Here is a 26,270-nt window from a genome sequence, read left to right on the forward strand (position 1 = left end):
AAGAAAGGGGGAGAGGTCCGGAGACCAGCTCCCCCAGCCGCACTTTCGCGGCCGGAGATCATGTGGTCGGAGCCCCACGGAGGGGAGCTGCCGGCCATGAAGAAAGGGGGGGGGAGGTCAGGAGACGATCTCCGACCGCGAAAGTGCGGCTGGGGAGCTGATGTGGTCGGAGCCCCACGGAGGGGAACTGCCAGCCATGAAGAAAGGGGGGGGGGGGTCAGGAGACCAGCTCCCCCAGCCGCACATTCGCGGCAGGAGATTGTGTGGTCAAAGCCCCACGGAGGGGAACTGCTGGCCGTGAAGAGGAGGGGGAAGGTCAGGAGACCAGCTCCCCCAGCCGCATTTCCGTGGCAGGAAACACTGTGGCCAGAGCCCCACGGAGGGGAGCTGCCGGCCACGAAAGATTGGGGGGTGCCGGACCTCCCACCATGGCCACCCCCATGGACACTGTGCTTCCCCCTCTTCCGGGACTTTGAGACTGAGGGGGGAGGTGGCCGTTGGGGCCATGTGTGCGTTGCACAAGGTGGGGGGATATGTAACCGGGCGAGGTGCCCTGTACATTGTTTTGTTTGTTTACTTTTAGATCGGGGTCCCCCTCCGCCCCTGTGTTATTTTGTATTATTATTATGATTTATTATTGTATATATGTCAAACTCGTGCAGAAGGTGGCCATCTCCCAAATTAATTAGGTGATTTAATTTGTTGCTAATCGGGAGATGGTCACCTGTTATAAAAAGCCTGCAGAGCTCTAGCTCGGTGTGGGAGTTCAGAGGAGGAACGAGAGAGCAGAGAGACGGCGAGTAAAAACGAAAACGAAACTTAATAAAAGAAACATAGGAACAGTGAAGGCAATCTGCCCAGCCTGACCTTTGTTTATGTATTTTTGTGTTTGTGATTTTGTTTTGTTGAAACCTTTTATTTTCGCTCTTTGAGCAAAGTGTTTTCTGTTTAAATATTTATTTTATTTTTGTTTGCTTAATAAAAAAACGGCGCAAGACTTTTTGAACTGCAGTACTTCCCCGGTGTCAGTATTTTTGTTCCTGCTTCTGCCTGACGTCAGACCACTCGTCATCGCTGTCACAGGCCATTATGCGCATAACCCTCTGCGTGGTGCGCAAACCTTTCGAATATCTGGGCCGTCATCTCTTGCATCTCTTGCAGAGCAAAAGAATCACAATCTGTGAACAAAAATGACATTTATACTATAAAGAGATAACATATACACAACGTGTTAACTTATTTTTTTAAAATCTTGAATTGTACTGTATATTCTATGCACTGGATGACATCTGTACACAGTCCTGGAATTTTGGAAAATCCATAACTGTGACTGGTTGATTTCTTATATGTGATTTATAATTTGCAATATCAGGTGATCTGTTTGAGAATTCTAGACAGGGACTTGCATTTGAGGATTTGAATCTATTCCAGGCATGCCAAAGGATGCAGCATTGTGAAAAAGCGGTGTAATATCTGTAAGCTTCAAATAAACATTATGCAAAGTGTATAAATATTTTGTATAAACATAAGACATCAAAAATATACACTTCAGATACACAGACACCATTTAAAATACTTGCACTTTTTGTCTAAACCATGTAAACACCATCCCACACTGAATACAAAAGCAGCTTTTACATCAGCTCTGTGCTGACAACACTGACAGACTAGACGTCCCTTACAAAGGCAGTTTGGGGACCACCAAAATTACAATATTTGCAAACAGTTAAATAGAACATAGGATGATTGAAAAAAAAAGTAATTGCATTGGATATTTGGCTCAATATTTGATCAATTTGCAGTTAATCTGGGTATTCAAAGACTACATTCATAAAAGACCACTGAAGAAAAGCTAATGAACCCCAATACAATCGTCAGAAACTGGAAAGAGCAAATACAGTACCCACAGTTGCTAGTCCAGTACTGACGATGTATTTGCCAAATAGATAAGGGTTACACTCATGTTGCCATGTCTTGCTTTAATGATCTGTAACTACAGATATTGGCATATTACTGTGGAAATCCTAAACCAAGTTTAATAAAGTGGGACTTGTGGTCCCCGAGTGGCTCATCCAGTTAAAGCGCTGCCGCTGGGAGCACAGGGCTGTGCAAAGAGGCGAACTTTGCTGGGTACTCCGAAGGGGGCCACATTGGCTCGCACACTCCCAGGGTGGGGGATGGGAAACCGGCAGGGATTGCTTCTCCTCATCGCGCAACAGCAAACCCTACTGGGACACTGAGCACATTCAGAGTGGATAAAAAGCAGGGCTGATCAGTAGCCCGCCCACCTCTGCTCTGGATTGCTAGGCATAAATGCGATTCTGACTTTAGGCTTGTGAGATCGAAGGATGCTCACACACCCTCAGAACATCTGTGCTGTGTGAGGACTCAAAAAATATAATTGGACATTCCAAATTGGGGGAAAATAAATTTAAAAAATAATAAATTGGTCACTCAATTTAAAAAAATTTAAAAAATTTAAAAAAATTAAATTAGAAACAATGGCACTTTTCAAATCCCTTTTTTCTTTAGTTCCTTAGAGTGATATGAGCCCATCATTACCTTTGTTTTGTCTTTCATCCCGGAAGAGACAGTTACTATTAGGTCTTAAAAATATGGTTGAAAGGAAGAATTTGCTTAATAGCAGCTTCACTGGGTTAGAAAGAGCCTGTACTGTACTTAGAAACGTCATCATGGAACCGGTATTCTTCATACAATACAACCTGGAATATATACAGTACCATTAGGAGGAATGCAGAGGAATTATTTTACGGAAAACAACAGATTGCCTTTGCTGGTACTGCTGCTTGCGACGCTTTCTTTTCTCCCATTGGCACAACAGCAATGTTTTAAAAGTGGTTCGGAAAGTTTTATTGCACAGTGCATAACACATGGGGTTCACTGTGCTGTTCACGTAGCATAACCAGTAGCCCAAGTCCCATAAGGTTTTTGGGATACATTCGTCACAAAAAGTGTTCACTAACACCATGATGTTGTATGGTGTCCATGTGATGATAAAGGCAAAAAGGATTGCACTAAGAGTCTGTGCAGCCTTTTTCTCTTTCACAAGTGACATTCTTTTCCGTTTTGTGATCTGCGTTCTGGCTTTTGAAGCGAAACTTTTTGCCAAGGCTGCGTCCTTGAAGGATAAAGGCATTGATGCAGACTTAGTCGCTGGGGAAACTGCCACAGAGGTCTCGGGTGTTTCTATTGTTGGTATTGAATGAACTGGAGTCTTGGAGAAATGCTGGTGGTAGCTGTTGTCATCCTTTTCATTGTTCTCTTTCTTAGATACCCTGTCCTTACATTTCACATTTACTCTATGGTGGTCATCTTCAGACATGTCCAAGTCATCTATTGCAGCCAGTTGGGAGTTTACTGCGGTCTTGAGGCCAGGTAGATTTAACACAATGGAGTAAATGGCTCTGGTTGCAGGTATTTCTTCTTCATCTGAGGAACCAGATTGCTCCAGGGAGGCAGCAGCGCCATTGTTGTTCCAACTATCACAACTGCTGTGCTCCTGGTCTCCTTCAGTGCTGGGTTTCAATGACTTCATCATTGGCAAGAAGTTGCAGCGACCTCGCTTCTTTCTAGCTGGCCTCCTCAGAGCCGGTTGTGTTAACTCATAGCTGCTGCAGCTCCGTGAGCTGCCAGTCTGGTGGACAAATTGTGTTGTCTCTGAATCCCGGCCAGAAGCCTGCAGCCCGGCCAGTTCTTTGGTGCGCTTCTCTGTTTCCTTGTAGATTCTCCAATACAATATGGTCATGATGGTAACAGGCAGATAAAAGGCAGCTATCGCAGTACAAAAAGTGATGATAGGCTCTGAGAGGAACTGGATGAAGCATTCATTATGAGGCACGGTGCGCTTTCCAACAAAATACTGCCAAAACAAGATGGCTGGTGCCCACAGAACAAAAGAGATGGACCAGGCCAGGCCAATCATTATTCCGGCCCTTTTGGTTGTCCTCTTAGCTCGATAAGTGAGTGGTCTGGTAACAGAAAAATACCTATCAAAACTTATGACTAAAAGATTCATGACTGAGGCATTGCTAGCTACATAATCAATGGCAAGCCAGAGATCACATGCTAAGTTCCCCAAGGCCCACTGATCCATAATTATATAGGTAGTATAAAGGTTCATTGAAATGATTCCGATGATTAAATCTGCACAAGCAAGACTAAGCAGAAAATAATTATTGACCGTCTTTAATTGCTTGTTCACCTTGAAAGACACCAAAACCAGGATGTTACCGACGATGGTCACCAGGGATAAGCTGCCAGTGAAAAACACAATCAGGATAACTTGCCAAACCGCATGTCCTCCGAGGGGGACATAGGTTGGTGTGGGTGGCTGGGTGACATTATATGAGGGTGGAGTGTCTGTGTCATTATGTAGCAAATCAAAGTGGTCCTGCCATCTGGTTCCTTGGACAAACTCTGTATCCTGGTAGCCTCTGATCCCTGAGGAGCTGGCTGTTAAAATCAAGCTGGGTGCTGTGCTGTTGTAGTTCAAGTTCATTGTGACTTTCTGGCATATTCTGAAAAAACAAAAAAACAAAAAAAAACAAACATGAATTAACAGCTGGGATAGTCTTTTGCAATTCCATTCTCGCCCACTTATTGAAGATTGTGGCTAAACATATTAACATGTGGCTTTGTCCTGCAGTCCACCAGCCAATTCTCGATTTGCTGGTAGAGCACATGCAGGAATACATTATTAACGTATTGGTATTCTAGATGTTTGTGCATACATGCATACTGTACATAGTATTCCAGTTCATTAAGAGCATGTCCTGCCAATACTTTACATATTTGTTGGATTAGACTAGTCACTCCATCTAAGCCTAATGATGTTAACCACCTTGAATGTTTCATACACAGTGTTATTTACAAACTTCTTAATTAAATTAGACAGGGCAGCACATGACAACCTTGGACTGCCAAAACTCAGCATAATGGAAAATATCGACACTACGAATATGAAGTTTCAGATATTTGCAAATATAAAAAAATGCAATAGAAATACAATTCATAGAAGTGTGTTGGTATTTAAATATATGTGTCTGTGTGTTCTAATGTGTTTATTTCACCAGCTACCATATCATGTTAATTGAGCTGTTTAGGCAACACATTCTTCCAAGTGATTTCACCATCTACAAGTAATTGTAAATAGATTTGCAAGACAGTGACTGGATTGTCCATACATAAACATTGCTTTTTTTCTCCTTTGGACTACAAGAGTGTGCTGTTGACTATCTAATGAAATAACCCCCATTCTTCAGTTGATACTCAATGAAGTTCTGGTTTAACCTGGCATACTCAAAGACTAAACCACATTTTCATACATTAACAAAAAAACAAACTGCATATATATTGTAAACAAGGAACACAATCTGATTAGTACTGCTGGAGAAACATGGATTAGAAACAGTTACCTTTCCAAAGATATATATATATATATTTTTTTTTTTTTAAATAAGAAACACTCTGTACAAATTTCTATATTGCAGGGATTGATTGTAGTTCAAACAACTCTAACACATTTAAGGTCATCAAATTACCTTCACATTTGTAAAATAAAGCTTAAATAGAGATTTAATACGATATGCTCATTTTCACTGTTCTTTCCAGTAATTCATAATTCTCTATGAATTACCTCTAAGCCTCTAAATCTAATTTAATATTATTTAACACTAGTCTTAAACTTTAAAGCATTATTTACACCTTTCAAATATACACCAAGCATAATATTATTATTTAGTTTATAGTAGTAAATTAATGAAGCACTGTGAAGTTCACAGCATTTTGTTTCTAAAGATAAATATAAAAACTATAAAGATCCTTGATCTGAAAAATTGCACATGATTTATTATGAAGACTCGTGGCTTGCTAGCAGCTTAATTTCTCATTTCTTAATTGCAGCATGTTTTTTTGTTACCTCTTTTGGTCCTACATTCCCAGTTCTGGTTCCTGCAAATGTCTTGACTTAAAAAACAATAAAATACAACAAACGGAAAATGTCTGTCAGGTATCCTTAGAAACATGGAGCTGCGTTTTTTTTTTTTTTTTTATTTCTAATTGAAACTTCTGCTTGGTCTGTGTGTGTTGTATTTTGTTGTAAAATTCCAGCCCTGCAGTTCGATAGCTTAATGCATATTTGATCAATCACAGCAGCAACCACCAGTCAGAGACTCTAGGTAAAACTGCCCATTTTATCTCATTGGTGGGTTAGAGAACAACATGTCATTGGCCCAAACGTAGATACATCATCCCATTTTAGCCATACCTTTCAGCAACAGGCTTAAAGTCTTTCATGGCTGTAGTCACATGGTTGATTCAAAGACAAAACAGGGAAGTGACCAGTGTCAAGTTTGAAACAGATAGATTGATAAAGTAATAAAATGCATGTTAGAGAAGGGCAAGACACCGGTTGTTTTTTTATATTATATCTTTTATATTTATAATAATATTGAAGTCAAGTATCATTTTATTTTTCAAGGGATATTTAATCAATCTTGTAGTAGTAGTCGTAGTAGCAGCAATGGCATACAGTAATCAGCTGTAAATAAGATTATGGGAAATGTGGTGGAGGGAATGAAAATGTATTAAATTTAGAGAGTTACCGACCAAGGTAGTTCTAATGGCTGAAATACCTTTCCACTATAATGCTTTTAAAGCTTTTATTTATTTTTGCAATTAACAGAATGGCATAGATTCAAAATATTGATACCTCTTCTAATTAGTAAAAATAAATAAATAAATAAATGATTATATGCATTACTTTGTCAATAAAAACAATCTTCTACATTAATTTTGGTCCACCACTAATTTGTTCAGCTTGTTGTCAGCCATTCATGTTTACTGTTGTTATTTGGACCAGACAGCGGTTAAGGGGGTGATTTAAGGATATGTGCAACATGATTTGCGGGTGCCAACCCCCCATAATGCTGCCGTAAATTGTGTTTAGCAGCCGCAGTCTGATTTTACCGGCTGCTAAAAATGCAGCGCATGTAAAGAATGGTGTTCACCTGGCGTTCTGCACCCGCTATCAAATTTGCACTTTGCCATCATTAATCCATTAAAATTATATTGAAATGCATTCAAATGAAGAAAAGAGCATGGAATTGGGTGGGATCTGCATACTAAGCGGGTGCAAAAATTATAATGTGATGAAATGATTTTGCCTTGCACTTAAGCAATTGCTGACCCTCCAAAAACTTTGCACCTTTTCTTCCAAGCTGCAAACCATTGTAGAAGCACGTAACTAAGAGTTGTATAAAAGAACACACCTGCAGAGACCTGCCATTGGCTTCAGGGTGGCTACTGTGGTATACAGTGACACTTGGAGAGACAGGAACACGTTCGGAGAAGGGCAAGACAAAGATGACCCAGCATATTGAATCCCAGAGTCACTTTGTTTGGGATGCTGGAGGATACGGTACTAAAGCATTACCGTCTCACTCCGCAGGTCATCCTTGACCTCAGTATTTGAGGGATGGGCTAGACCCCAGCGTCAATCTAGGGACCGCTATCCCTGCACATGTGAAAGTGCTGTGTTCTCTGCACTACTTAGCCTCTGGTTCCTTTCAGCCCACAGTTGGAATGTCTGGAGGTATAGCCCAATCCACCTTTTCCAGAGTGCTAGGCAAATTTCTGGATGTCATGCTAAAAAGGGCAGGCCAATACAATATAATTTCCTAAGGATACTAGCATAACTGATGTTGGCTGAGGCTTTTCCAAACAACTCTGTTTCATGCTGAGTGACCTCAGCCATAAGGACTTTCTTAGAAAACTTTTCTCTTCTTTTCTGTGCACCAAGAGGACTTTGCTGCCCTTCCTCTGACATTTTTTTTTGGCTTGTATTTTCAGGCTCCACAAATGTCATACATCGCCTCCTGCTCTCTGTACTCCTGACTCTGCAAGTGTGGCCACTAAATAGACCGATGCGCTCATTGAGACCCTCATTATCATAATTGCGGATCATTATTTGTGCGTGTTGAATAATTTGCTTTGCTCTTAAGCTTACATAGGGCACAGTGCAAAATAATTGCCTGGCCACAATGCAATTTGAATTTTGCATCCGCAATTATTTGCACTGCGCCTATACTTATATCACCCCCCTAAATGTATTATCTGGGGAATAAGCAGTAGAACCTATTTGGTAATAAGTCGGTAAAATGATAAGCATACAATTTAATAAAAATAGGCATAGATCCTGTTGGAGTTGAAGAGATGCCACTTATATAGAAAACTTGGTCATCTAACAGATATATGCTTTCTTTTGAAATGCAATATCCTGAACAAAGTTGACCTAATATTAATATTGGCATGAAAACACAAACCAGTCCCTACTCAAATTAAATTTAATATATATATATATATATATATATATATATATATATATATATATATATATATATATATATATATATATATATATATATATATATATTTTCTAATCAAGTTTTATTGTACCCTTTAGGTGTTATTCGGGGGGCAGGTGCATGTGCAGGGGCTCCTCCTTAGTTAATCTATCAATTAACCTCCCTATTTAAGCCCTGGGTCAAACACTCATTCTCTGTCTGTCTTTTGCGTTTGCATATTGTTACGCAGTGCTGCAGACCCCACTTGTCGTTTTCATTTCTGCTGCCTGTGCTCCCCTGTGCGTCGCCAGGCTTTTGCTTACATTGTAAAACATTGCTGTGCTTTGGTTGTGAGAAAATCTGATAGGAGAGGTTTGCCCTAATCTGTTTTAATATATATGTGTTTTGCTTGGTATATGTGTTTATTTGGTTACAAAGTTTCATTTTTCAGTGCTTTGCTTGCGAGACATTTTTATAGTAGCGTTTTTCCTATTTTGTTTTAATTTATTATTATTATTATTATTACTATTATTTATTTCTTAGCAGACGCCCTTATCCAGGGCGACTTACAATCGTAAGCAAATACATTTCAAATTTATATGCGGTTGTTTGATGGGATCTGCCATACCTCTCTCGGCTTCACAGTGAAATTCTGCATTAAATTGTAAAAAAAAAAGAAAAATAATCTGCAATTAATGCTTTAGTTGGTTAATCGGAACAGTCCTACTTATTACATATATTTTTATTTACACCAACAGCTTACATCTGCTTTGTTTATTTTGTTATTTATTCTTTAATACTAGATACAGTACATTACTGCATGTGTGATTATGACATCCAAACAAACACTTTCAATTAACAGCCTCTCCTTATAAAAGAAAATATAATGGCAATTACTGTACAATGGTCATTTAACGGCATAGTGTTTATCTGACACCCCAGCATCATATATTACAGTTCAAGTTCAGAAGGTAATGGAGCGTAAATGCTAATGGCTACAAGAACTGAAAGACAAAGAACACAAATGAAGTGTGAAGCAGCAGGAGCTCAAAATGGATAATTGCAAAGCATGGTTTATTTAGATTTCCAGAAAGCTTTTGACAAAGTCCTGCATAAAAGATTAATTCTCAAACTGAACGTAGTAGGGATTCAAGGAAATGCATGCACATGGATTAGGGAGTGGTTAACATGTAGAAAACAGAAAGTACTGATTAAAGGAGAAACCTCAAAATGGAGCGAGGTAACCAGGGATGTACCACAGGGATCAGTATTAGGTCCTCTGCTATTCCTAATCTACATTCATGATTTAGATTCTGGTGTAGTAAGCAAACATGTTAAATTTGCAGACGACACAAAAATAGGAGGAGTGGCAAACACTGTTGCAGCAGCAAAGGTCATTCAAAATGATCTAGACAGCATTCAGAACTGGGCAGACACATGGCAAATGACATTTAGTAGAGAAATGTGTAAGGTACTGCATGCAGGCAATAAAAATGTGCATTTTAATTATCATATAGGAGATACTGAAATTGAAGAAGGAATCTATGAAAAAGACCTAGGAGTTTATGTTGACTCAGAAATGTCTTCAGCTAGACAATGTGGGGAAGCAATAAAAAAGGCCAACAAGATGCTCAGATATATTGTGAGAAGTGTTGAATTTAAATCAAGGGAAATAATGTTAAAACTTTACAATGCACTAGTAAGACCTCATCTAGAATATTGTGTTCAGTTCTGGTCACCTCGTTACAAAAAGGATATTGCTGCTCTAGAAAGAGTGCAAAGAAGAGCAACCAGCCTTTAAAAGGCATGTCGTATGCAGACAGGCTAAAATAATTGAATCTAGTCTTGAACAAAGAAGACTGCGCGGTGATCTGATTCAAGCATTCAAAATTCTAAAAGGTATTGACAATGTCAACCCAGGGGACTTTTTCGTCCTGAAAAAAGAAACAAGGACCAGGGGTCACAAATGGAGATTAGATAAAGGGGCATTCAGAACAGAAAATAGGAGGCACTTTTTTACACAGAGAATTGAGGGTCTGGAACCAACTCCCCAGTAATGTTGTTGAAGCTGACACCCTGGGATCCTTGAAGAAGCTGCTTAATGAGATTCTGGGATCGATAAGCTACTAACAACCGAATGGCCTCCTCTCATTTGTAAACCTTCTTATGTTCTAAAACTGTCCAGCAGGCGAGCTGTGTATGCATAATGCTGTGATGATAGATTTTGTGCTTCGTACCCCCAATCCACTGGAAATCCCCCAAAATACTGGCAGCTAAATACATCCTCTTAATGTCCTGTTCTGGCACCCTGCCATCAAGCAGTGGGCCACGTACCAAGAGCATTCCCTTAGCAGTGGAGTTTTAGGCCTGGAATTGTGATAGTGACTGAGTAATCAAAGACCTGTCCTACAGAAAGACATGATTACTTTAAATGATTCAGTAGGGACCTCAGTTCAGGCAGGAATGAAAAACCCAGGTGGCCAACATGGTTGCCAGACATGCTGCTACATGATACAAAGCATGAGCCAACTTGAACTGGTTCCATTCAAATATCAGGCACAACCAAGGCAGAGGTGCAGAAACAGTAAGGGGTCTGACCAAATAATAATGGAAATCGAGCTTTGATCTATTTCTGTCTGTCACTCCTTTACTCAAGCCCCGGTAATTACCTTTATTAAAAGGAATTTATTGATTCTTCTACCAGCAGTTTCCAGCTACTACAGTGATGACAACTGACTTGAGTAATTCAAGGGTTTTTCAAGGTAATCTTCTATTTCTTCAGAAGACAAGTCTTAGTCACATTGTACTGTAAATAGGTTACACAAACTCAATTCAATTAATTCAGTCAAATTATTTACTGAGATAGCGATATGAAAATTATTTAGGAGATCAACTCTTTGTACATTTTTTTGTATATTTGTATTTTCTATATTGTAAAAGAACTTGCACCACTCACGGTTCATTGCCCCTTTAAAAGCAGACCCAGGACACAGAAATTGATTTTTTTAAAGCGCAGACGCGCTATTTTTAATAAATACAAAATAAAATAAACAAAACAAACACCTAACTCTTTTCTTGAGCATTTAACAAAAACACAGAACAGGAACCTAACTATCAAACAGGACAGCTAAGCTGTTACCTGTAATACAAAACAAAACATAAAAAACACACAGATTTACACTATCTTTTCTTTTCCTACACTTGTGCACACTAATAAGGCGGGCTCTCCACACAGCAGCCTCAATCAGACTAGCTGCTTTCTTTAAATACCCTGCACCTGGCTCTAATTTACAATAACAAAATGAAATTAAACAAATGAAGGCTTTTCAGCCTGTGACCTTCTGGGAGATGTAGTCCTTTTTTCTCCCAGGACTACACTCAATATAAAAATGGATACATGCTAATGAATGTGTTCCACTAAGCTCTTTATCTCATTTAACAGTGCTTTACCTTAAAGTGTAAAGTATGATATTGCAGACAAAATTCAGAATGCGGATCGACCTTTGTAAACACACACTGAAAAGCAGCGCCTTTGTCTGGTTGTATGACTAATATTTACAGACCCTTAAGCAGCCAACAAATGACAAATCATCAGGCAAAGATTAATAACCATTTCATTCAAGCTCTTCACAGATGTGCTTTTCTTTACCGATCCCTTACACCCAATAACACAGAGATGTCAACTAAAATCAACAGCCATGTTGTCCAGAAGGTCTCCAGGGAAATAATATTCTGCTATCAAACCTCTGCACGCATGAGATGTGACAGGTGCTTTTCAGCGTGTCCAAATAACCATACAATGAACACAGGAGTCTGTGACACAAGACAACAGAAAATGGAACCAACATACAGTATGATTCCAATTCCTTTCAGCTATGAAAATTAAAATTTAGACAAGTGTTTTGCTTTGTTTTTTTGTTTTTTCTTGTTGTTTATATTCACCATGGCATCGCCAGAAGGGTGTTTAGTTCCCTTATTAATGCAATTTCACCTGCCCAGTCATGGAAACACGATATGTACAAGGTCACAGCACATCATTTGGTGATGTCTGAGCTGCTTGTGTTGCCCTTGCACTAGGATAGGGACATTCAATATAAAATTAAGTGTGAAATAAGAGAGTTTCAGAAATGAAAAGAGCAGTTTCAGAAATTAAGATCTATGCACTGACAGGTTGTTTTTGTGGTAATGTTGTGTGTGGTACCAAATGATGACTATATAAACACACATTGGTGTGGGTGGTAATTAAAATTGGTATAGTGGTGGAAATGTGTAAAGGTGTAAATAGTTGCAAATCCCCAAGTTCTTTAATAAACAATACAATTAAAGACAACTAAAAAAACAAAGTAAGAGAGAATTTAAGTCAAGGCCATTCACTAAGACCATTCCAGCTTCGTATGACTCCACCGTAAAACCTGCAAGACCTTTCTATCTGAAAAGCAAGTCGTTTCAATTTTATTGTTACTGGTTTCCATCTTCCTCAAAATCTGCTCTCAGCACTGCCTAAGAGTTTCCATTAGCAAACACAAATCTGGCTGTGGATATAATGTCAGCCTCCAATAGGATTCAATTCTGCTAAAAATACTAATTCTGTTAAAAAATAACACATTTCATCAGTGTCACCCACCTGCAAGCAGCGACTTCCAAAATATATACATATATAACTTCTTTGGGCAGCATTTGATTTTTTCAGTGTACCGATGACAATAACAAATTTAGTGAAAGCCTACTTTGGAGATTTCCAATTTAGTTTTTCAACTTCAGAATTCAGCACTACATGGCAATGCCTAGAGGTTGGAATAATGGCAGGATGCACCATTTCTCCACTGGCTTTTACCATGGCAATGGAAGTAATCATTAGGGCACCATAATGGGTAGTAGGAGGAGAGCGCTTGGCTTCTGGAATGCGACTACCACCAATTCGAGCATACATGGATGACATGACAACTATGACTACAACAGTAGCCTGCACTAATCGGTTATTGGGCAAATTAACCAATAACATTGAATGGGCACGAATGCAATTCAAGCCCACTAAATCAAGGAGCATCTCTATAATTAAAGGCAATGTAGTAGATAAAACATTCTTCATTAATGGTGAGGCAATACCAACAGTGTCTGAGAAGCCAGTGAAGAGTCTTGGGAGATGGTACGACAGGGATCTAAAGGACACAGTTCGTGTGGGAGAAGTTAGACAACAAGCAGTGGAAGGGTTGAAGAGCATAGACAGCTGCACTCTACCAGGCAAACTAAAACTCTGGTGCTTTCAGTTTGGTCTACTGCCGAGGTTGCTGTGGCCACTGACTGTGTACGAGGTTTCTTTGACAACAGTAGAGAAGCTGGAAGCTTTAATCAGTTCATACATCAGGAAATGGTTGGGAGTTCCACGCTGACTCAGCAGAGTGGGACTTTATGGTAAAGGAATACTGCAGCTACCAGTCTCCGCTCTAACCGAGGAGTTTAAGTGCGCCAAGGTCAGACTGGAAATGACACGCGACAAATGCGTAAGGGAGGCAGCACCTGTGTTGAAAACTGGAAGAAAGTGGGCGGCAAAGAAAGCTGTGGAAGATGCAAAGGCTGCCCTTCGAATTAGTGATATCATGGGACAAGTTCAGCATGGAAGAGGGGGTCTTGGCCTCAGTTCAGCTCCTCCTACATGGCACAAGGCAGCCCCAGCTCAAAGGAGGAAGCTGGTAGTCAACGAGATGCAAAAGCAGGAGGAGAGGATGAGGTGTATAAAGGCCATTTCCCAGGCCAAGCAAGGAGAATGGATGAGATGGGAGAGTGTGGAACAACGCAAGATTGGCTGGCAAGACCTATGGTCAATGGAACAGAGCAGGATCAGTTTCCTCATCAGGTCAACATATGATTTTCTCCCATCACCACAGAACCTAAACCTCTGGGTAGGAGAGGATCACTCATGTCCTTTGTGTTCATCACCTGCAACATTAAGGCACATTTTGACAGGATGTAAGGTGACTCTTAGCCAAGGACGGTTTACTTGGCGCCATGACCAGGTGCTGCGATGTTTGGCCTTAGCATTGGAAGACAAGCGTAACATGACCAATAAGTTGCCACCTGTTCCATCAAAACATTACACACAAAAGACAACATTCCTCCGCCCAGGAGAGCAACCACCAAGAAAAGGTGTTAAAACCAATCCTCGCCCAGGACAACTGGAAGCTGCTAGAGACTGGAAAATGCTGGCAGATGTTGGGCATCGGCTTATTTTTCCACCTGAGATTGCCACTACTAACCGTCAACCAGATATTGTCTTGTGGTCTGGATCAGCACGCCTTGTTCACCTGGCAGAGTTAACAGTGCCATGGGAGGATGCTGTAGAGGAGGCGTATGAGAGGAAGAAACTGCGGTATGCTCAACTAGCCACTGAAGCGGAACAGCGAGGATGGAGAGTCCGGGTTTACCCAGGGGAAGTGGGTTGTCAAGGATTTGTGGCACACTCTACAACCCGGTTTCTCAGAGACTTCGGATTCAGTGGCCAAGAGTTGCGTCACACAGTGAAGAACTTATCTGAAGCAGCAGAGAGGAGCAGCAACTGGCTGTGGTTGAGACGGAAAGATTCTGGCTGGATCTCAAGCACAATAGAAAGAAAGAAACGCTGATGTACAGGTAAGTAAGCTGGGCTGAGTTGAGTGGGGGACGGAGGGGGATGATGCTGGGACGCCAGAATCACCTTCGAGCCCTTTTGAGGTGTCGTGGGCTAGTCGACGAAACACTGAGGATGGAAGGTGCCCACTTGAAGACCCCACAGATGTACCCTACTTAGCTCAGTCCAGACGGTTGTCATGCTGATGCGCTGGGGAGGCCGCACTGTGGTTGATCCCCGGAGCCAGCATCGCAGCCGTTGTGTGTGCTGATGCGCCAGGGAGGCAAAATAAGCTGATCCCTGGAGCCAGCATTACACTTCAGCCATTAACATCAGACAGAAGGATATCTACATCATCATATGGAAGGAAACGTAAATGGATGGAGACACATATGGATCACATTAGTTTACTGTAAAGCTACGTCTTAGTTGGTGCTTATCTTGGCGAGAGCCGAGTTCAAATCAGCATGAAGTTTTAACATCTACTCTCATGTAATGGAAATCCCAACCAAATAGTTTTTTTTTCAGGTCATACAGAGTCAAAACTTTTTATTTCACATCTTTGTTATGGCAATGGAAACAATGGACTTTATGAATGAGTGAAATGTTCTTAGGCAAAGTTTGATGCCATCTGAGATTATGATTGCTTTGTATAGTAGGCTGCCGTACTGTCACTATTATTTTTTTGAGAACTTCCCAGTTGGATTGTACAGTGAATAGACAGCACCAGACAGCAATTAGTTTAAGTTGGTAACAACCAAATATGTTTGGTCTTCCAACATAGCATAAGAAACACTGCGTTCTATCATGTTTTCCATAAATTACAGTTTTACCTTGGGGCTAGTCAGTTCACACCAGTGCTACCGCATTTGCTTTCATAACAGGAGAGTCAGAATCATATCATGAACACATCATGTTTTACTTTGCATACAGTAAATATTCCTTGGTAAAAGGAAACCTCAGGATTCTGAAGCCCATTACCTTTTTTTATACGGTGCTAATGTATATCGAAAAATAGTGAAAGAAAAAAACTTTGAAAATGAGAAGGTTTTAAAAAAAAGTATGTTAAATTGTACTTATCATTAGATTTCGTCATTATTATTTTGTAGTTGATGTAAGTTTCGTGTTCTCTGTACACTGTAGTACAATTTGTATGTCTCATAAGTTAAATGAAATTGAGACAAAGGACACCGAACTTTAAGTTGTCAGTTAGCATAATAAGCAAAAACAGGAGCCACATCCTCAAGTATCTTTGCCAATAATAAAACATTCTAATCTAAAATACAGGTGGATTTGATCATTACTGTAAGTTTGGTTTCCTCTACCTAGTTGAGAGAAGCTGATGATCATGTTCTTAAATATTTTTTTTTACATCTGATAAATTGTATTCAGGATTTTAGCAATTTGCAGGATATTGACCTGCATCTTCCCAAAATAAGCAAAATCCACCCCAAAATAAACAAAAGCAATTGAAAGGCTACTTGAAGGAAAACAGCCGGCTGTCTGGTTGCTCCCTTGGGTGGGCAGCTGCGCCACTACTGATTCTTTCCTAAATTCTAACAATAACCTCAGAAAAGAAAGGGGACAGCCCTGGATTTTACAAAATATCTATCTATCTATCTATCTATCAATCAATCAATCAATCAATCAGTCTATATTCTATATATATATATATATATATATATATATATATATATATATATATTGTGGCAGAGTAGCAGCATAAAGGAATATCCCCTAGAAAGTGTCCTGAGGGCATCAGATGATTCTAGGGCATTTGGCATTTACTCCCACCTTTCACTTCCAGAGCTCGGCAGCTCTACGAAATCAAGCCACCCTGTCCCTAACCCAACATTATTATTATTATTATTATTATTATTATTATTTATTTCTTAGCAGACACCCTTATCCAGGGCGACTTACAATTGTTACAAGATATCATATTATTTTTTACATACAATTACCCATTTATACAGTTGGGTTTTTACTGGAGCAATCTAGGTAAAGTACCTTGCTCAAGGGTACAGCAGCAGTGTCCCCTACCAGGGATTGAAACCACAACCCTCCGGTCAAGAGTCCAGAGCCCTAACCACTAATTCACACTGCTGCCCTCCTACCCTAACCTTAAGCAACTCCTGCCCTAATACCTAACCCTAAACCTAACCATTAAGAATTATCTGATGCCCTCAGGACACTTTCTAGGGGATATTCCTGTGTGCTGCAGCAGAGTAGGGGGAGGAGAAAATATGTAGTCCAGGAGGTAGCTGCAGGACTACATTCCCCAGAATGCCATGGGGTTACCAGGAGCCAGAGGGGAGTCACTTGGCTCCATTGTTATTTGAAGCACCTGAGGATGATTAAGCCCTGGTTAAAAGCAGGGGAAACCCTGTACACAGGGCTGACAGAGAATAAGCCATGTGTGGAGCGGACCTGTGTGGTTGAGTAAAGGTACTGTATGAACCTGTGTTGTGTGGAAAAGTGCTTTTGGCTGTTAAACGGCTTAGCCGTCTAATGCGTTAGTAAGGACCTGAAAAGAGTTTAGTTTAGCATTCCAGTGGGAGTTAGGTTTTTGCTTTATTATTTTGTGTTTAATAAAAGTACGCAACCGCATTAATCTTTCAGTTTTGTGTCTGGGTCCAGTATTTGAAAGGGTGCAAACGAGCCTTTTGGTCGTGTTAAATATGGTGGCAGCGGTTGGAGAGTGCCCTTTTGACCCAATATAGAACTAAAAGGAAAAATGGACATGAAAGAAATGATAAGAGCATTAAAACAGGCCACAGCAGCTCAACAAGAAAGCAACAGGCGACTGAGGCAAGAGTTGGGGTTGCCAGAACCAGAGGTGTCGGAACTTGAGTCGGTGTTGGCAAAATTGGAGCGGCCTGCACCAGTTGCTGCCGCCAGAGCAAGAGCTGCACTCAATGGCATATATATGTCCACCACACAAGTCCGACCATTGCTCTTACTCAAGGTCAATTTACAGCCTCTCAATTTAAATCACTGCAATCATATGTGCTTGCTTTCTACTCCAGACTGTATTAACAACCAACATGTATTAAACTACACTGGTCTTGTTTTCGTTCTTTGCCATTTGTTTTTGGTTTTAACATATATTTGATCAGAATAAACAGCCTCAGTCACAGTTACATGTGGGTGAATAAAGCAACTGTTTTTATTTCCTTTCTTGCTTTTCCTCTGTATTTCTCTGCACCATCAGCTCAGAATTTTCAGTAACAACACAAGCAAAATTTCATGTTAGTATTATTATTATTATTTGTTTATTAAGCAGATGCCTTTATCCAAGGCAACTTACAGAGACTAGGGCATGTGAACTATGAATCAGCTGCAGAGTCACTTACAACGTCTCACCCGAAAGACGAAGCATAAGGAGATTAAGTGACTTGCTCAGGGTCACACAGTGAATCAGTGGTTGAGCCGGGATTTGAACCGGGGACTTTCTGGTTACAAGCCCTTTTCTTTAACCACTGGGCCACACAGCTAGTACTACTGACAATATATTCACAAAAATAACACAGCATTTACATAACTCAAGTTTGACCTTTTTTCATGTGCTGCTTTAAATCATTTCAATAATACATAAATATAAAACGCAAAGCAAAATAAATTATGCTGAGGCTTAGTTTGCCAACACACTTCTCACAAATATGTCGCTGTTGCTGGAGTCAGAGTTGCTGCTGCCATCCCGAATGCCAAAGTGGGAGGAGTTACCGTCGTGAGAGCCGAATGGGCAAGAGCTGCTGCCGCCTCCAGAGCCAGAGGGGGAGGTGCAGCTGCCGTCTCCAGAGCCAGAGGAGGAGGAGCTGCTGCCGTCTCCAGAGCCAGAGGGGGAGGAGCTGCTGCCGTCTCCAGAGCCAGAGGGGGAGGAGCTGCTGCTGTCTCCAGAGCCAGAGGGAGAGGAGCTGCTGCCACCTCCAGAGCCAGAGGGGGAGGAGCCGCTGCCGTCTCCAGAGCCAGAGGGGGAGGAGCCGCTGCCGTCTCCAGAGCCAGAGGAGGAGGAGCTGCTGCCGTCTCCAGAGCCAGCAACAACACCAACCACCACCCTGCTGCACCGATCCCGCGTTTTGTTTATTTTGTTAATAATAAAAGTGTGCCAAGGCACTAAACTGCAGTTATTGCCTCTGAGTTTGCTATCCTTGCCGCTGACCAGCCTTGACCGCCTGCCACTTTATATTATTATTATTATTTTATTTCTTAGCAGACGCCCTTATCCAGGGCAACTTACAGTCGTAGACAAAAATACATTTCAAGAATCAGTACAAGTATTAATACAATTAAGAGCAAGATAAAATACAACCACTTCAGTTCTAGCAAGTACAAGTATATGACATATATACAGTATATATATATATAGATATAGATATATATATATATATAGATATATATATATAGAGAGAGAGAGAGAGAGAGAGCGAGAGAGAGAGAGAGAGAGAGAGAGAGAGTAATGTCACTGGGTTGAAGTCGAATGAAGTCAGCCAAGGTAGGTATTTTAAAGGCTTGAGCCTGTATTTATTTAAACAACAAAATAAATATAAGCAAGGGAAAGGTACTGGGAGCAAACACAAAATAAAGTAGTGATTTGATATTTCTTTCATTTTGTTCTTTCTTTCCTTTTCCTCGTTACTCTTAGCTTTCATAGACTGGTCCCAACCTGATTCTGATCTCATCAATAGTTTTTCAGTGGCTTCAGCACAAAGGCTTGAATGTATGCTCTTCCATCGTCCATTCCACCCGTCTCTGCCCCAAAGCAGCCTCCTCATTGGCTTCATCTCACCCCACCTCTTCTCTCAACTCTCCTCCCTTCAGGAACCACCTCCCAGCAGTTACACCTCTGCATTCTTCAGCCCCGCCTAGTTCCTCAGCTCTCAGAGATTCACACGGCGGATGCATCAAATTCTCCGGTGGCAGACAGTTATGCAATAATTTTCTTTTTTGCTCATCCAAACAATGCCATTTTCCCCATATGTGCAGTCTCTGTGGCGACACCCATTCCCTTTCCATCTGCCCACTTCATAGTATATGACAATCAACCCTCCTCATGGGATCTACCCCAATCAACATTTTATCTGAGGCACTCTAAAACCATCCTGACCGCTTTTTTGTTTCCTATCTTATTTCCGGGCTTTCCAATGGATTCTCCCCTGGTTTCAAAATGATCCCATCATCCTCCCTATGTAGTAAAAACCTTCAATTCACACTAAAGGATCTCAGGCAAGAAGCGCCTCATCATTGACCTCTGTTCCCCCCCATGTTGTTCTTCCAGCAGCAGCATCAATTCACTCATTCCTTTCTGATGCTAGCCACGCTATTATTACGGGGATCCTTCGGTGTCTGTTGGAGTGGGCAGTTCTACTTCGCAACCCAACTAACTTGTGGATGCTGCAGCAGCCCCAAGATCTTTATTTGCTGCACTTACTGGATGATTTTCTTCTTATCTCCCCTCCCTCAGACCCCCCCCGCCCCCATCAGAGACAAACTGGAACATATTTGTGCACTCATTCAATCCTTCCAAATCAACCACACTATTTCAAAACGAGAGCTTCTTTCGCTCTTGGGACATTTTAATTTCGCCATTTGCATGATTTCTCAAGGCAGGACCTTCATATCCCGTATCTTTACTCTCTCCACGACAGTACGAAATCTTAGTGCCCACATCAATACATCATCTGAAGCTTGGAAAAACATCAGGATGTGGTCCTCCCTCCGCAGCATTGGAACGGCCTTTCCCTCTTTTATGACGATTTCATTTCTGCCACCCATGATCTCTCACTTCACACGGACGTTTCCTCCATCAGTTTTGGTTCTCTGGTGCTTGGCCTCCAGAAATCCAATCTCTAGCCTCTCAGAATAAATACACAGCCCTCCCCGAACTACCCCCTATAGTCATTGCAGCCTATCTTTGGGGCCCACTATGGCAGAAAAATCCATCCTATTCTTCTCCGATAATCAACCTACAGTGCATATTATTAATAAAGGCTGTTCTTCTTCCCCCCTCATTATGTAACTCCTGGCCAATCGGTTCGGTCTCACCTCTGAGAGGGTAGTACCTCCCTGAGCCAGGGGGTAACCCTGTATTCTTTACTATTAACCTGCTTTCATTTATGCCAGTGTTCCTCTCTGGCCTCTGCATGTTTCATTTTCTCTTTCAAAATTCCTGCCGCTCTACGTGGCTCTGTCTTGGAGGTCGGCTGTGACGGTCTCCCGAAGCGTAGGCATTCCTTGTTAGTCACGGCGACTTCTAGTCTCTCAAATGTATCCTCTATCCTCCTCTTCATTTTCCCCTTGGGGGAAGTAACGCTTGCTCCCCAGCTTTGGAGGCCAATCGGTTCAGTCTCACCTCCATGAGGACGGCTCTCCGCGAGTCAAGGGGAAAGCATGTCATCTCCCTAAAGTCACAAGCACATAATTCCTATTCAAGTCCCAGGGCTTACCCCTCACAGCCCTTGCTCCTGTTCCATGAATTGTTATTTGGTGCCATAATTAAAATTGAATCCTGGGAATAGTGCCAGTGCTAATGGCAGCTTTAACCTTCAAATCAAAATATTTTACTACATAACTATGTAAAGGGAAACCATGCACTTGTGCTGTGAAAGCAAATACATAAATAACCTTTGTGTTATCAGTGCATAGCCAGTGGTACTGATGTTTGTTGCTACAACAACAAGTATTATGGAAAAGCAATATTTCAAGCCCAAGACGTGGGCTAAAAAATAGACTTCTACTAAATTCCTGGCCTGTCTGTAGAAAAGGTAATGAAAAAGCACCAATAGATTTTCCCTGAAAGGACTTACTCTGGTTTTCAATGCTTGCAGACCCAAGTAAAACTTTTTGAAAGATTTGAAAGTTTGTTTAAAGTTATTGAGTGAAGCAAAGAGTAATGGGGCGTGTAACATTACCACTGCTGTCAAATGTAATCTGAATCTGATCAGCAGGGTGAAACACATTTTCATCTCTACAACAAGAACCAAGGACATTTACGAAGTTTCTATGGGAGGAATGTTGAGCAAATAGTCTTTGTTGATTTACCACACTGCTGGTTTTCTTGCTGGACAATTGATGCATATTGCACTTTACCTTAAACATTAACCCTTGGGCGCCGAGACATTCTAATTTTGGTGCTTAAGCAGATGTCTCACAGCAAAAATAAGCAGTGTGGGAAACAAATCAGTGTTTCTGAGCCTTGTCATTGTATAAGGCTAGGTACTACGAAAAAAAAATTATTCCTACGTGCAAATTTAGACGCTACACGTCAACAAAGTGACACACAGGAAACATGTCTACCAGCGCATATTTTGCAGTTTTTATTGAGTCACACAACTCAGGATGTTCCAGAACTGTCAGTGGCCACAACAGAACAGACACCTGATCTATGGCTCTTTTTGAAGGTAATTGTCTCTGAAATTGTAATCCAATACACATTTAGATTCAATATCTAAAATAAAAACTTGAATAGTATTTCATTTTTTTTATTTTTCTTCAGATGCTTGAAAAGGATGAGAAGAGGCTTGTGCTGTTGACGGTACACACACATCTTTATTTATTCTTTTGTTTTTTATTTATTTGTTTGCTTGGTAAAAGCTGTTGCCACATTCATTGCATTTTTATGTTTACTGCTTTATCACCATAGCGTTCATTTTTCTATAGACTATTATTTATTTAGTTTTTTCTGCGGCTGTTGACTTGTTGACTATATATATATATATATATATATATATATATATATATATATATATATATATATATATATACAGACGTGCTCAAATTTGTTGGTACCCTTACAGCTCATTGAAATAATGCTTCATTCCTCCTGAAAAGTGATGAAATTAAAAGCTATTTTATCATGTATACTTGCATGCCTCTGGTATGTCATAGAATAAAGCAAAGAAGCTGTGAAAAGAGATGAATTATTGCTTATTCTACAAAGATATTCTAAAATGACCTGGACATATTTGTTGGTACCCCTTAGAAAAGATAATTAATAACTAGATTATAGTGATATTTCAAACTAATTAGTTTCTTTAATTAGTATCACACATGTCTCCAATCTTGTAATCAGTCATTCAGCCTATTTAAATGGAGAAAAGTAGTCACTGTGCTGTTTGGTATCATTGTGTGCACCACACTGAACATGGACCAGAGAAAGCAAAGGAGAGAGTTGTCTGAGGAGATCAGAAAGAAAATAATAGACAAGCATGGTAAAGGTAAAGGCTACAAGATCATCTCCAAGCAGCTTGATGTTCCTGTGACAACAGTTGCAAATATTATTAAGAAGTCTAAGGTCCATGGAACTGTAGCCAACCTCCCTGGGCGCAGCCGCAAGAGGAAAATCGACCCCAGATTGAACAGTGCGAATGGTAGAAAAAGAACCAAGGATAACTGCCAAAGAGATCTAAGGTGAATGTACGTCAGTTTCTGATCGCACCATCCGTCGCTTTTTGAGCGAAAGTGGGCTCCATGGAAGAAGACCCAGGAGGACCCCACTTTTGAAAGAAAAACATAAAAAAGCCAGACTGGAATTAGCTAAAATGCATATTGACAAGCCACAATCCTTCTGGGAGAATGTCCTTTGGACAGATGAGTCAGAACTGGAGCTTTTTGGCAAGTCACATCAGCTCTATGTTCACAGATGAAAAAATGAAGCTTTCAAAGAAAAGAACACCATACCTACAGTGAAACATGGAGGAGGCTCGGTTATGTTTTGGGGCTGCTTTGCTGCGCCTGGCACAGGGTGCCTTGAATCTGTGCAGGGCACAATGAAATCTCAAGACTATCAAGGCATTCTGGAGCGAAATGTACTGCCCAGTGTCAGAAAGCTCTGTCTCAGTCATAGGTCATGGGTCCTCCAACAGGACAATGACCCAAAACACACAGCTAAAAGCACCCAAGAATGGATAAGAACAAAACATTCGACTATTCTGAAGTGGCCTTCTATGAGTCCTGATCTGAATCCTATCGAACATCTATGGAAAGAGCTGAAACGTGCAGTCTGGAGAAGGCACCCATCAAACCTGAGACAGCTGGAGCAGTTTGCTCAGGAAGAGTGGGCCAAACTACCTGTTAACAGGTGCAGAAGTCTCACTGAGAGCTACAGAAAACGTTTGATTGCAGTGATTGCCTCCAAAGGTTGTGCAACAAAATATTAGGTTAGCGGTCCCATCATTTTTGTCCATGCCATTTTCATTTGTTTTATTATTTACAATATTATGTTGAATAAAAAATCAAAAGCAAAGTCTGATTTCTATTAAATATGGAATAAACAATGGTGGATGCCAATTACTTTTGTCAGTTTCAAGTTATTTCAGAGAAAATTGTGCATTCTTCGTTTTTTGTGGAGGGGTACCAACAAATTTGAGCACGTCTGTGTATATATATATATATATATATATATATATATATTATATATTATATATATATATATATATATATATATATATATATATATATATATATATATATATATATAATGTAACTAGTGACCTAATTTTATTATTATTATTATTATTATTATTATTATTATTATTTATTTTTGCTTCTTTTGACCAAATTATTAATTTTAAATAAAAACTACTTTTAATAAAAACAACTTCATTTTCCCTTGTTTTTTCATACATTACCATGGCAATGTACTTTGTGATATTTTGCTTAGTCTGGACTACTTTCATAAAATAGCTGACAGTTCTGAAAATAGGGCAGTTTTTGGGAATTTTGGCATGTAGTTCCTCAATAGTTGAAATCCTCATAAAATTTCACATCTGCCACATGCTGATCATTTCTTTTTATATTTAACTTGGAAAGGGTTCGAAATTGGCAGTTTTTAAAAATCGTATTTATTGTTATACATTGATTGTTCAATTATTTTTTGGGTAGTGCAGTTTATATAAAAAACATATAATACATTTCACAATAAAATACATTATATAATTGGAAACAGCTACTAAAGGCCTTTCTATAGATAGATTGGGTTTTAATTTCTGATGTAAGGCTGCCAAACTACAAGCACTAAACACAACGTGGTCACATTCAAGCACAAATATGGTCATTCTACCTAAGAACCTCGGAGTCACCCTGGACCCCTGCCTCTCTTATTCCCAGCACATCTCCGCTCTGGCACACACTTGCTGATTCTTCCTGAGCAACACCTGTAGAATCCAACCCTTCCTCACCAACTACGCTACCCAGCTCCTGGTCCAGGCCTTGGTACTCTCCCGCCTAGACTACTGCAACTCCCTCCTGGCTGGCCTCCCTGCGTCCGCCACCCGTCTGCTCCAGCTCATCCAGAACTCTGCTGCTCGCCTGGTGTTCTCTCTGCCTCGTTTCTCCCACGCAACTCCACTGCTCCGCTCACTCCACTGACACCCGATCACCGCTCGAATCCAGTTCAAGACTCTTGTACTAGCCTACAGATGCCTTGACCAGACTGCACCCAGCTACCTCCAGACCCTCATTTCTCCCTACACCCCCACTCGACCTCTCCGCTCCTCCTGCACTAGAAGACTGTCTCTACCTCCTTTAAGCTCCCCTGCCTCCAGAGCCCGCTCCTTCTCCACCCTCGCCCTGCAGTGGTGGAATGACCTTCCTACAGATGTCAGGACTGCCCAGTCCCTGACCACCTTCCGGCGCCTCCTCAAGACTCACCTCTTCAGACAGCACCTGTAGAACTCCTCTGTTTTTCCCCCTGGACACTTATCACTCTTCCTTAAATGTGCTTGCACTTTATCTGCCCCTTACTTTACTGCATTTAATCCTGTACTTTAGATTACTGTAATCTGTCAAGTGTTATTTAATCTGTAGTATTTTGTATTTAATTATATCCTGATGCAACTATCACTGTTATCTGCTCCATTATTGAATTGTATTTTGTCATACTTGTACTTGCTAGAACCAAAGTCATTGTATTTATCTTGCTCTTAATTGTATTATTACTTGCACTGTGATTCTTGAAATGTATTTGTTTACAACTGTAAGTCACCCTGGATAAGGGTGTCTGCTAAGAAATAAATAATAATAATAATAATAAGACCTAGACCTTCTAAAACTTAACGAAATAAACATACCAGTTTAATTAATCCATTCATTTGTAAGGGCCCTCTACAAATACAACAATTATGACGTTTACATGGACAAGTCACGACAGTTTTCCTCACAATGTTTTTGCCGTACTTTTCAGGAAATGCGTTGCTATGCTGTTCTGATTTAGGAAAAAAAGTTGGCTGTACCAATGCAGATTACTCAATTCACAGTAATTTAGGGGAAGAGATATTTAAATGTCTGTGTCTGCCAAGCAATTA

The 26,270-nt window shown here is 40.5% G+C and overlaps 1 protein-coding gene across 2 annotated transcripts in view; it reads right to left on the minus strand.

The window, feature by feature from the left end:
* Positions 1-200: 200 nt before the first annotated feature.
* Positions 201-26,270, minus strand: part of LOC117403283 (muscarinic acetylcholine receptor M3-like) — a 100,260-nt gene continuing 74,190 nt past the window's right edge. For both annotated transcript variants that reach the window (XM_034005318.3, XM_059023820.1), the window contains one exon: positions 201-4,538. In XM_034005318.3, coding sequence (XP_033861209.1) covers positions 2,744-4,519 — 1,776 coding nt within the window. In that variant the 5' untranslated portion in view covers positions 4,520-4,538 and the 3' untranslated portion in view covers positions 201-2,743. The remainder of the gene's footprint in view (positions 4,539-26,270) is intronic.

The sequence above is a fragment of the Acipenser ruthenus genome, chromosome 5 (assembly GCF_902713425.1).
Source record: "Acipenser ruthenus chromosome 5, fAciRut3.2 maternal haplotype, whole genome shotgun sequence".
Classification (NCBI taxonomy): domain Eukaryota; kingdom Metazoa; phylum Chordata; class Actinopteri; order Acipenseriformes; family Acipenseridae; genus Acipenser; species Acipenser ruthenus.